This window comes from Scyliorhinus canicula, chromosome 30, assembly GCF_902713615.1.
Source record: "Scyliorhinus canicula chromosome 30, sScyCan1.1, whole genome shotgun sequence".
In the NCBI taxonomy this organism is placed as follows: domain Eukaryota; kingdom Metazoa; phylum Chordata; class Chondrichthyes; order Carcharhiniformes; family Scyliorhinidae; genus Scyliorhinus; species Scyliorhinus canicula.
The window spans coordinates 12,477,862-12,490,251 of record NC_052175.1 but is presented as its reverse complement, the minus strand read 5'-3'; the positions used below and the strand labels follow the sequence as shown (position 1 = coordinate 12,490,251).

At 55.4% G+C, this 12,390-nt stretch overlaps 1 protein-coding gene across 1 annotated transcript; it reads right to left on the bottom strand.

Moving 5' to 3' along the window:
* Window positions 1–381: 381 nt before the first annotated feature.
* On the bottom strand, window positions 382–12,225 carry LOC119958698 (flocculation protein FLO11-like). The gene is made up of 2 exons (XM_038787274.1): window positions 9,138–12,225; window positions 382–529 (listed from the first exon to the last, which is right to left on the bottom strand). Exon 1 carries the CDS (start codon window positions 12,128–12,130, stop codon window positions 9,146–9,148), a length of 2,985 nt encoding a protein of 994 aa, XP_038643202.1. The 5' UTR covers window positions 12,131–12,225; the 3' UTR covers window positions 382–529; window positions 9,138–9,145.
* Between the last annotated feature and the right edge of the window lie 165 nt (window positions 12,226–12,390).

Here is a 12,390-nt window from a genome sequence, read left to right as displayed (position 1 = left end):
CACTATACCTCTAGGTGGTGCCCCTTCACAACTCAGAGTACAGAACCATTGAACAGGGCATGTACATCAAAGCAAATCCATAACCAAAGTGTGGTTCTCAAAGCGTAGACGTTAATTTGGTTGGAGATCTGTCTGGCTGATCTTAAGAAGGATGGGACTGGGGCTGCGGTGACTGGCTTCGATGACTCAACATGTTGGCCAAGGATTCCTGTTTACTGTCCGGTGATTCACGGGCCTAAATAACATAGAGGAAGAGAGAAGTATACCAGAGAGAGAGAGACTAGTTTGCGAGTGAGCTACCACTTCCATTCCACATGGGTCCAATTTTCAAACCGCTGACTTTAAAAAAAAAAAAAATTAATAAATGAGCGGTCACCAACACAAAGCAAATTGTTCTGTTTAATTCATACAGTACAGTACAATGCAGAGAATCACTCTGTGATGCACAGGAGTAAAAATCTGCAGAATAAATTGTCGCCGCTCAACGCATTCTCACGTTTCGGAAGCTGAGGTCGGCGACTAAGTGATCCTGTTGGGAAAATGGAGATACAGGAAAATCAAGCATTTAGCGTTTCAATCAGGGAAGACAGATAGGTGCAGCATAGTGGTTAGCACTGCGGGCTCACGCCGCCGAGGTCCCAGGTTCGATCCTGGCTCTGGGTCAGTTTGCACATTCTCCCCGTGTTTGCGTGGGTTTCACCCCCACAATCCGAAGATGCGCAGGGTTGGTGACCACATTAATTGGAAAAAATTAATTGATATTCAAAATTTATAAAAAGGGAGGACACACACTTATTTTCCACCGTCTCGCTATGTGCAATTCCTATTGTTAAGCGTCTCCCCCTGCACCCAGACATTGTGACCCATTCTTGACGTTGGGACAGCCATTTTGTCCCATTTATGTTCACCGTGTTCGCTCTCGCTGAAGCTAATGCACCAACCTACCCGCCCCTTTCTGGAGTAAGCCTCGAACAGTGGGCGCTGGCAGGTTACCAGACAGTAGGAGGGCATCGCTGCCACCGGTCCCACCTGCCTGTCTCCTCACCGTGTAGGGAGGGGCGGTGCAGATTCGATGGGCCGAACGACCTCCTCCTGAGCTGGAGGGATTCTATGGGTGCCAACCTCGAATCTACGCTTCAGTATCGGGTGGGAATAGAACATAGGGCAGGTCGTGCGATCCATATAAAATGGCATTTTAAAAAGATTCTTGAGCAATAGTTCAGCCCGTCCTTTGCGCATGTTTGAGGTTCAGCCAACAGGAAGTTTTTTGCAGTTACCACAGAGGTTGAGCCAGCAATATGAGTCACGCTGATGAAGAGTCCAGAGCAGGAAATTGGTTCAAAATGCTGGAATGAGTATTAAGAAGGGAAATCAGGTGGAACGTTCTAGCTAAAGGTTAATGGAACGGTATAATGAGTCACCAGAGAGGGTCAAAAGCTCCCAAAATTCTTGCTCCTGACTGGAATGTTTTTAAAACAAATGTAAAGTACCCGAACACCTTCCTCTCTCTGACGTGTCAGAGGAGGATTGCTCCAGAACCTCTGTGAATTGAGGAGAGCTGCTGGTCGTGGTGAGGATCCACTATTGGCACACACGGGCGTGTGGGCACTCCATTTACTCCTGCTATATTCTGCCCACATTCCCAGCCAATGGGAGCCATTTGTGTCGGATTTTCCATATCCTCACCCCCCCCACCTACACACACACACACTCTCTGCTGTTCCACTGTAATCATTTACACACTCTCTGGACCCATCTTGTGTTCCTGCACTTGTACAATACCTTCAGGAGTCCTGAGAAGGTTAAATAATAAAGGTTTATTTCAGCAAATGAAAGCAAAGGCCGCACCGGCGCAGACAGCACACGCTGGGAGGAAACCAGAGCACCCGGAGGACACCCACGCAGACATGGGGAGACCATGCAAACTCCACGTGGACAGTCGCCCGAGGCTGGAATCGAACCCGGATCCCTGGCGCTGTGCTAACCCACTGTGTGATCCAACACATCAACTGTTCAACCTGCACCAAATCTCAGTCAGACCACCCATGGAATTACTGGATATTGTTCCGGTCGCCATATTGGCATCACAGTGCCACACGGGATATCAACGCAGTGGAAAGGTTGGCGACAATGATACTGGAACTAAGAGGTTCCTGCAATCAGGTTGAGCAAAGACGACCTCTATAGGCCCGGAAGATTCTGAAAGAGTTTTGAAATGAAAATCGCTTATTGTCACGAGTAGGCTTCAATGAAGTTACTGTGAAAAGCCCCTAGTCGCCACATTCAGGCGCCTGTTCGGGTAGGCTGGTACGGGAATTGAACCGTGCTGCTGGCCTGCCTTGGTCTCGATTAAGTAGACCTAGAGAGGAAATCACTAATAAATCCAGTAGGGAACACCGAAGTCTTTCTGGAGCAATGGGCAGCAACGCTGCCTCTGAGCCAGAAGCTCTGGGTTTTAGTCCCACTTTAGGACTTGCTGGACAAGGCTGGTGAATTCATAACGCAGCCAAACAGGCTGTAAATACATCTGATAGTAAATAGCACATGGAATCCCATCCACAGGGAATGGTCAAAGTGAATTGAAGGCAGAAGCTGGATAAACACATGAGGGAGAAAGGAATAGAAGGATACGTTGATAGGGGGGGGGGGGGCAAAGAGGCTTGTGTGGAGCAGCAACACAACAGCAGAGGGGCCGAATAGCCTGTTTGTGTGCTGTACATTATGCATTATACATGTGAGGCAGAAGGTGCGATGGACACCAAGCTTTGTCAATCTAACAAAGTTTCCAAACCAACCTCCATTCCCCTGCCCATTCCCGGGCACTGCCCTCAGACACAGCCTGGGCATTCCCCTGCCCATTCCTGGGCACTACCCTCAGACATGGCCTTGGCATTCCCCTGCCCATTCCTGGGCACTGCCCTCAGACACAGCCTGGGCATTCCCCTGGACATTCCTGGGCACTGCCCTCAGACACAGCCTGGGCATTCCCCTGCCCATTCCTGGGCACTACCCTCAGACATGGCCTTGGCATTCCCCTGCCCATTCCTGGGCACTGCCCTCAGACACAGCCTGGGCATTCCCCTGCCCATTCCCGGGCACTGCCCTCAGACACAGCCTGGGCATTCCCCTGCCCATTCCCGGGCTCTGCTCTCAGACACAGCCTGGGCATTCCCCTACCCATTCCCGGGCACTGCCTGGGCATTCCCCTGCCCATTCCCGGGCACTGCCCTCAGACACTGCCTGGGCATTCCCCTGCCCATTCCCGGGCACTGCCCTCAGACACAGCCTGGGCATTCCCCTGCCCATTCCTGGGCACTGCCCTCAGACACAGCCTGGGCATTCCCCTGCCCATTCCTGGGCACTGCCCTCAGACACAGCCTGCCCATTCCCTGACAATGCCCTCAGACACTGCCTGGGCATTCCCCTGCCCATTCCCTGACAATGCCCTCAGACACTGCCTGGGCATTCCCCTGCCCATTCCCGGGCACTGCCCTCAGACACAGCCTGGGCATTCCCATGCCCAGGCCGTGTCTGATGGCAGTGTCTGGGATTGGCCAGGCTGTGTCTGAGGGCATTGTCAGGGAATGGGCATGGGAATGGTGGTTGGTTTGGAAACTTTCTGGGAGATTGACAAAGCGCTGCTGCCTCACAGCGCCAGGGATCCGGGTTCGTTTCCGGCCTTGGGTGACTGTCTGTGTGTGGAATTTGCACGTTCTCCTCATGTCTGCGTGGGTTTCCTCCGGGTGCTCTGGCTTCCTCCCACAGTCCAAAGATGTGCAGGTTAGGTGGATTGGCCGTGCTAAATTGTCCCTTAGTGTCCAAAGATGTGCAGGTTAGGTGGATTGGCCGTGCTAAATTGTCCCTTAGTGTCCACTGATGTGCAGGTTCGGTGGAATTATGGGGAGAGAGTCGGGTAAGGTGCTTGAGGGTTGGTGCAGGGCCGAATGGCCTCCTTCTGTACTGTAGGGATTCCATGGATCTATGTGTTGGCTGCACTAATTTGCTGGAGTAAAAACTGGCAAGCGGCAATTCCCAAAGACTAACAGAAGGGGGCAAACCACGGGAAACTCCCCCAATATTCCATGGATTACAGTAGAATGCTGGGGTGTAGATTAATTTGTTCTTAATCTAGGACCAAGATTCGGCACAACATTGTGGGCCAAAGGGCCTGTTCTGTGCTGTATGTTTCTATGTAATATTTCTCTGACGGTCCTTTCAACCAACATCTAACTCTCGCCAATGAGAATGTTTCAGGCAAAAAGAAATTTAAATATGAAAAACAAAGCCGTTTTTACACGTGATAAAACGGAACCGATAGAGAATGTTTTGGACCTGCTTCTCTTGCGGCATTGAGATCACGAAGCTCCCCATGGTCTGGCAGAAACTTCCAACTGATCTCTTTTCATAGCCGAATGATTGACCGCAGGGCTGACCATCAGAGTGCCCTTGCCTCTATTAAGGCAACATAATAGACACACACACACAGCAATGTGGCCAACTCTTAGCTGCCTCTTCGAAAGTATTCTTGGAGGTTTTGTGAACTGTGAGGAGGGTGGGGTTAAAGATCTCGAGCAGACTTCGACAAGGTGCTGGAAAGGGGTGGATGAAATTGAATGCACAGAAGTGTGAAGTGGCTAATTTTGGTCAGAGGAGGGGCTGGATAAAACGAAGGGTACAATTCTCAAGTGGGTGCGGGAGCAGGGGCACCTGGGCAAATTGTTGAAGGTGGCAGGACGGGTTGGGAGAGTGATTGAACCTGGGTTTTCAGCGTCAACAGCCATCCTAAAGAAAAATGCCCTCAAATCCACCAAGAAACAGAAAATACAGCAGGAGTGGTGAGAGCCAGGAGAGAGGGACACTGGGGGGGGGGGGGACTTTAAACTGTGTACAGGACCCACGGACGGACAATCCACCCCCAAATCAACGAAGCAGTCGGCCATGGCAAGGGAGCTGAACACCTTTATGAAACAGAAGGGGGAGCTGGACCCACGGAGGTTCATACACCCAAGAGAGGAGTTCTCCTTCTCCCCAAGTCCACAAGGTGTACTCCCGCACTGACTTCTTTATAGTGGGGAAATCAGTGTTTCCAGGGATAGTGGGGGCGGAATCTTCTGCAATTGTAATCTCCGACCAGGCTCCGCACTACGCCGATGGGAGGTTGGAAATGGGCCTGGCCCGAAGCCCCCATGGAGTCTGGACACGGACCTCCTCGCCAACAAGGCGTCCTGTGAGAAAATGTCACAAGCTATCGAGGGATATGTAATCTGCAACCAGAATGGGAAGGTCGCATCCTCCACATTTTGGGAGGCACTGAACGGGAGAAATAATCGTAGATAGGGGGCTTCGGGACAGAAAGGAGAGGACAGCCCAGCAGCAGTTGGTTGACTCCATATTGGAAGTGGATAGACGACACTCCATGGTCCCAACGGTGGAACCACTGGCGGAGAGGAAAAAATTCTAAATGGAATTGGATTTGCTTTCCACTGGGAAAGGCACTCCGCCAGGCACGGGAGACCTTTAATGAGCATGGAGACAAAGCCATGGGCCTGCTGGCTCACCCGCTGAGAAAGCAGGCAGCCTCCAGGGAAATAGCTCGGGTGAAAGATAAAAACGGTAGGCTAGACAAGGCCCCAGACAAGATCAATCGCCACCTACTACCGGGAGCTGTACACCTCCGAACCCCTTGAGGGGGACTCGAAGGTGACACAGTTTCTCGACAGACTGCACATTCCAGTCGTGGGGGAGGAAAGAAAACAGGGACTGTAAGCGCCACTTGGGGGGGTGATGGGGTGGCACGTGGCGCAGTGGTTAGCACTAGGACTGCAGCACTGAGGATCCCGGGTTCGAATCCGGGTTCACATCCCAGCCCTGGGTCACTGTCTGTGTAGAGTTTGCACATTAGGGGGCAGCACGGTAGCATTGTGGATAGCACAATTGCTTCACAGCTCCAGGGTCCCAGGTTCGATTCCCGGCTTGGGTCACTGTCTGTGCGGAGTCTGCACATCCTCCCCCGTGTGCGCGAGGGTTTCCTCCGGGTGCTCCGGTTTCCTCCCACAGTCCAAAGATGTGCAGGTTAGCTGGATTGGCCATGCTAAATTGCCCCTTAGTGTCCAAAATTGCCATTAGTGTTGGGTGGGGTTACTGGGTTATGGGGATAGGGTGGAGGTGTTAACCTTGGGTCGGGTGCTCTTTCCAGGAGCCGGTGCAGACTTGATGGGCCGAATGGCCTCCTTCTGCACTGTAAATTCTATGATCTATGATTCTCCCCGTGTCTGCGTGGGTCTCACCCCCCACAACCCAAAGATCTGCAGGGTAGGTGGGTTGGCCGCCCTCGCTAAATTGCCCCCTTATTTGAAATTCTTTTTTTTAAATAGAAGAATAGGGCAACTGGGTGTCCGACCACTAGGGAGGGCCTAAAGCAAACAGGACCCCTCCCAAACCTGTACATATGGTCCCAATTCACATTTTACTCTGCATGGTACATTCTCAATAGATCCCCTGTAAATACTGGTGTAACAACCAATCAAATGTAAATAAGCAATAATAATACTGTTAGAAAAAAAAGGGGTGCCAGGGATGAGGCAATCCAGCTCTCCGTGGATGGAGCGGAGAAGTCGGGACTGTTTTCCTTGGACAAGGGGAGGTTGGGAGGGGGTTTGATCGAGGATGTTCAAAATCGTGAGGGGCCTGGACAGAGAAGAGAGGGAGAAACTGTCCCCATTGGTGGAAGGATTGAGAACCAGAAGGGGGCACTGATTTAAGGCGATGGTTAAAGAAGCAACAGCGATTTGAGGGGAAACATTTTTTTCGCACCAACGTGGTTCGGATGTGGAAGACGCTGCCTGAGAATGTGGGTTTTTAAAATTAATTTTTACGGGATGTGGGCCCACTGACTGGGCCCAGCATTTATTGCCCTTGAAAAGGTGGTGGGTGAGCCGCCATCTTGAACCCGCTGCAGTCCCCGTGTGGTGTAGGTACACCCACTGTGCTGTTAGGGAGGGAGTTCCGGGTTTCTGACCCGGCGACAGTGAAGGGACGGCCGATATATTCCCGAGTCGGGATGGCGAGCGGCTTGGAGGGGGGGAACGCAGGTGGGGGTGTTCCCCATGTGTCTGCTGCCCCCCCCCCCCCACCCCGTCCTTCTAGATGGGAGAGGTGGCGGGTTTGGAAGGTGCTGTCGAAGGCGAGTCGCCGCGGGGCGTCTTGTAGACGGTGCACACGGCTGCCGCTGTGCGTCGGGGGGGGGGGGGGGGGGGCAGTGAATGTCGGTGGTTAGCGTGTCGATCGAGCGGGGCTGCTTTGTCCTGGATGGGGGGGGGTTGGAGGGAGCGAATGTTTGTGGTTAGCGTGTCGATCAAGGGGGGCTGCTTTGTCCTGGATGGGGGGGGGGGGGGAGGTGGAGGGAGTGAATGTCGGTGGGTAGCGTGTCGATCGAGCGGGGCTGCTTTGTCCTGGATGGGGGGGGGGGGGAGGTGGAGGGAGTGAATGTTTGTGGTTAGCGTGTCGATCGAGGGGGGCTGCTTTGTCCTGGATGGAATTGAGCTTCACGAGTGTTGTTGGGAGCCACACCATTGATCAGAAACTGAACTGGACCCAGCCATCTTAATACAGGGCAGGTCAGAGGCTGGGAATCCCGCAGCGAGTAACTCACCTCCCAACTCCCCATCTACAAGGAACATCTCAGGAGTGTGATGGAATACTCCCCGCTTGCTGGATGAGTGCAGCTCCGACAACACTCATGAAGCCCGACCATTCAGGACAAAGCAGCGCCGCTTGATTGTTCCTCCTTCCACATTCACTCCCTCCACCACCGACGAACAGTGGCAGCCGTGTGCACCGTCTACAAGATGCACTGCAGGCACTCCCCAAGGTTCCTTCGGCAGCACCTTCCAAACCCAAGGTTCCCCTCCAAGTGACACACCACCCTGGCTTGGAAATGTATCGCCCGTTCCTTCGCTGTCGCTGCGTCAAAATCCTGGAACTCCCTCCCTAACAGCACTGTGTGTGTGTATGTACACCTCAAGGACTGCAGCGGTTCAAGAAAACAACTCACCACCATCTTCTGAAGGGCAACTAAGGATGGGCAATAAATGCTGGCCTAACCAGCGATGCCCACATCCGGTAAATATATTTTTAAAAATTAGCAAAGGACATTATACTGCCGACACCCGCTTGAATTAAAATTCAAGGATGATATAGGAACCTCCAAACTTTTTTCTCGTACAAGGCTGCACAGTGGTTAACACTGCCGCCTCAGGCAGCACGGTGGCGCAGTGGGTTAGCCCTGCTGCCTCATGGCACCGAGGTCCCGGGTTCGATCCCGGCTCTGGGTCACTGTCTGTGTGGAGTCTGCACATTCTCCCCCGTGTCTGCGTGGGTTTCACCCCCACAACCCAAAGATGTTGTGGCAGCACGGGTTGGGGCAGCATAGCGGTTAGCACAATTGCTTCACAGCTCCAGGGTCCCAGGATTGATTCCCGGCTGGGTCACTGTCTGTGCGGAGTCTGCACATCCTCCCCGTGTCTGCGTGAGTTTCCTCCGGGTGCTCCGGTTTCCTCTCACAGTCCAAAGATGTGCGGGTTAGGTGCATTGGCCATGATAAATTGCCCTTAGTGTCCAAAATTGCCCTTAGCGCTGGGTGGGGTTACTGGGTTATGGGGATAGGGTGGAGGTGTGGGGTTGGGTAGGGTGCGCTTTCCAAGAGCCGATGCAGACTCGATGGGCCCAATGGCCCCCTTCTGCACTGTAAATTCTATGATTTTTTAAAAATAAATTTAGTGTACCCAATTATTTTTTTCCAATTAAAGGGCAATTTAGCGTGGCCAATCCACCTACCCTGCACATCTTTGGGTTGTGGGGGTGAAACCCACACAGACACGGGGAGAATGTGCAAACTCCACACGGACAGTGACCCAGGGCCGGGATTCAAACCCGAGTCCTCAGCGCCGTAGGCAACAATGCTAACCACTGTGCCACCGTGCTGCCCCTCTATGATTCTATGATGATGTGCAGGCTGGTGGATTGGCCAGGCTAAATTGCCCCTTAATTGGAAAAAATGAATTGGGTACTCTGCATTTGAAGGATTCTTTTGAACTTCATGTGCCATCATCGAGGGGGTTCATCCTTGTGGTGCTTACCTCGTTGGCTATGTCTCCTCATTTGTATTTTTACTTAAGAAGGTTTTAATTGTGCGGTAAAGGGCCTGGGCTCCGCTTTTCAGCTTATTCCAGTAGTGCTTGGAGTCCACAATCTCCTGGTAGGCGATGTCGTTCAATACGCAGTCATACGGGTTGAACGCTAAGCAGGTCACATTGTTCAAGTGGCACTGCTTGTGCTCCTGGCTGCAATCGCACACCTTGTAGTTGCATGGCTCCCTCTGGAAGTGGCTGGGCTGGTAGTCCTTGTAGTGCAGGACGATGCCCGTCTCCTTGTCTAGGATGCCCCGGATTCGCGACATGCTGCTGTTGAGGCAGTTACAGTACCAGGCGCTCCACCGCGCCCACGTGTAGGAGGAGCTGTCCAGCGCGATGACAATGCTCATGGGCTCGTGCGGCACGCTCGGGGACTCCGCTGTGAAGTCGTCGCCGCCCTCTTCAAAGACCACCGTAGTGGCTGTGTCCTCCGTCGCGGCAACAGGGGCCGGGATCTCCACCACGCCCAGCATGATGGGTTCCTGCTCGGCAATGGCTAGGGGCCTCTCGGGCTCCACCATCTCCGAATCGTGTTCGGTCATTATTTCCAAACCATTCTTCAGGATAATCGGGGGATTGTCACCTTTAAAGCTGGCAATTTTGATTTCAGTCCCGTTGCTGAGCACGATGGGAGTGGCCATTTCAGTCTTGGCACCGTTAGAACTAGCCACAATGATCTCGTCCCCTTCATTGAGGACAATGGTGGCAATTGTCGCATTCTCAGAGTCCCTGGAATCAGTAATTACGATTTCAGTCTGTCGGTCGATGTTGCTGGAAGTGCTGCGGCTATTACCTGTGCTGCCTGAGTCAGCAACTATAATTTCATCACCAGCTCCAAGGACAATGGGCACCGAGCTCTCACTCTCACTGCCATGTGAGTTGATGACCACGATTTCAGCTCCGCCATCCACAGAGACGGGGGCCGCCGCAATCTCCCCAGGGAGGCTGGATTTGCTGACGGCGAGTTGAGTGGAACCCATCAGGGCAATGTGCGGGGAGCTCCGCATCTTGGCATCGGTGCTGGAGGCGGACATGACAGTGGGATGGCTGATCGACGGGCGACTAGACTGTGGAGTGGGGTGTCTGGTGTACGGGACGGATGTCCAGGCTGTGGGGTGTCTGGTGTATGGGACGGATGTCCAGGCTGTGGGATGTCTGGTGTACGGGACGGCAGTCAGGGGAGTGGGGTGTCTGGTGAACGGGACGGATGTCCAGGCAGTGGGGTGTTTGGTGTACGGGACATCAGTCTGGGGAGTGGGGTGTCTGGTGAATGGGACGGATGTCCAGGCTGTGGGGTGTTTGGTGTATGGGATGGATGCCCAGGCAGTGGGATGTCTGGTGTACGGGACGGCAGTCTGGGCAGGGGGATGTCTGGTGTGCGGGACGACAGCCGGGGGACTGGGGTGCCTGGTGAACGGGACGGATGTCCAGACAGTGGGGTGTCTGGTGAATGGAACAGCAATCAGGGGAGTGGGATGTCTGGTGAATTGGACGGCACTCTGGGCAGTGGTGTGGGCGGTGGGCTGCTCGGTGGTTAGGTCGACAGTCTGGGGAGTGGGACGGCTGGCGGACAGGGAAGCTGTCCAGGCAGTGGACTGGGTAGCGGGCTGGCTGGTGGTCAGGATGGGAATCTGGGGCGTGGGATGGGTGATGGAATGGCTGGTGGGCCGAATGGTAGACTGGGAAATGGCCCAGGTGGTGGGTTGTGCCGTGTACTGATTGGGGGACAGAGGCGTGTGGGAGACGGTGGGTTGGGGGGCGGACTGGGAGGTAGGACGGGTGGCGGAGTGGGTGGCATCGGGCTGGAGGGTGGACTGGGTGGTAGGGCGGGCGCCGGACTGGGTGGCATCGGGCTGGGCGGTGGACCGGGTGGCATTGGACTGGGCGGTGGGCTCTGTAGCGGCAGGCTGGGTGGCCACAGACTGGACGGCGAACTGGGTGTCGTTGGAGTGAACGGTAGCGGATCGCATGGCCGGCTGGGCGGTAGACACGGTGGCGGGCATGGCGACAGACCTGGTGACGGGCTGGGCGGTGGAATCGGTGGTAGAGTGGGTCGTAGACTTGGTGCTCGCCTGGGCGGTCAATTGGGTGCCCGGCTGAATGGTCAATTGGCTGCCTGGCTGGGCGGTCAATTGGGTGCTCGGCTGGGCGGTCAATTGGGTGCTCGGCTGGGCGGTCAATTGGGTGCTCGGCTGGACGGTCAATTGGGTACTCGGCTCGGCGGCGGTCGATTGGGTTGTCGGCTGAGCGACCGTCTTGGCCGTGGTCGACCGGGCGGCCGGCTTGACGGTGGTCGACCGGGCGGCCGGCTTGACGGTGGTCGACCGGGCGGCCGGCTTGACGGTGGTCGACTGGGCGACCGTCTTGGCCGTGGTCGACCGGGCGGCCGGCTTGACGGTGGTCGACCGGGCAGCCGGCTTGACGGTGGTCGATTGGGTGGTCGGCTGAGCGACTGTCTTGGCGGTGTTCAACCGGGTGGCCGGCTTGACGGTGGTCGACCGGGCGGCCGGCTTGACGGTGGTCAATTGGGTGATCGGCTGAGCGGCCGTCTTGGCGGTTTTCAACCGGGCGGCTGGCTTGGCGGGGGTCGATTGGGTGTTCGGATGAGCAGCCGTCTTGATGGTGGTCAACCAAGCGGCCAGCTTGGCGGTGGTCGATCGTGTGGCTGGCTTGGCGGTGGTCGACTGGGCGTCCGGCTGCGTGGCGGGCTGGGCAGCTGGAAGGACGCTTGGCCCGACGGCAGACAGGGCGATGGTGCAGCGGGCACATGGGGCGGTGAGGGGGGCGAGGGCGGCGGACCCGTTGAGCAGGGCGACGTCCGGCGGGCCCTCATCGACCGCGACCACCGTCAGCGTCAGGACGGGCTCCGCGGCCACGGCTGGCGCCCTCCCCGGGGCGGCCAAGTGGGCAAGCAGAAAGGCGAGTGCGGCAAAGTGCATGGCCACCCCTGTTCTCCCTGGGAAGCGAGAGCCAGCACTCTGGGCTTCCACCAACCATTATGGCCGCCATTAGCTGCGGCTGGGGTTTGAAGGGTTGGGGGGGGGGGGAGGGGAAGAAAAACCGTTAGAAAGCGCGCGCGTTCAAAAAATCCCGCGGGCGCATGCGCGTATCCACGGAAACCCCCTTTGTGACGTCATGCGCGGGCGCTCCGACCAATCAGCGGCCTTCGCGCCAAAACAGGGTGGGCGGGGCTTAGCCG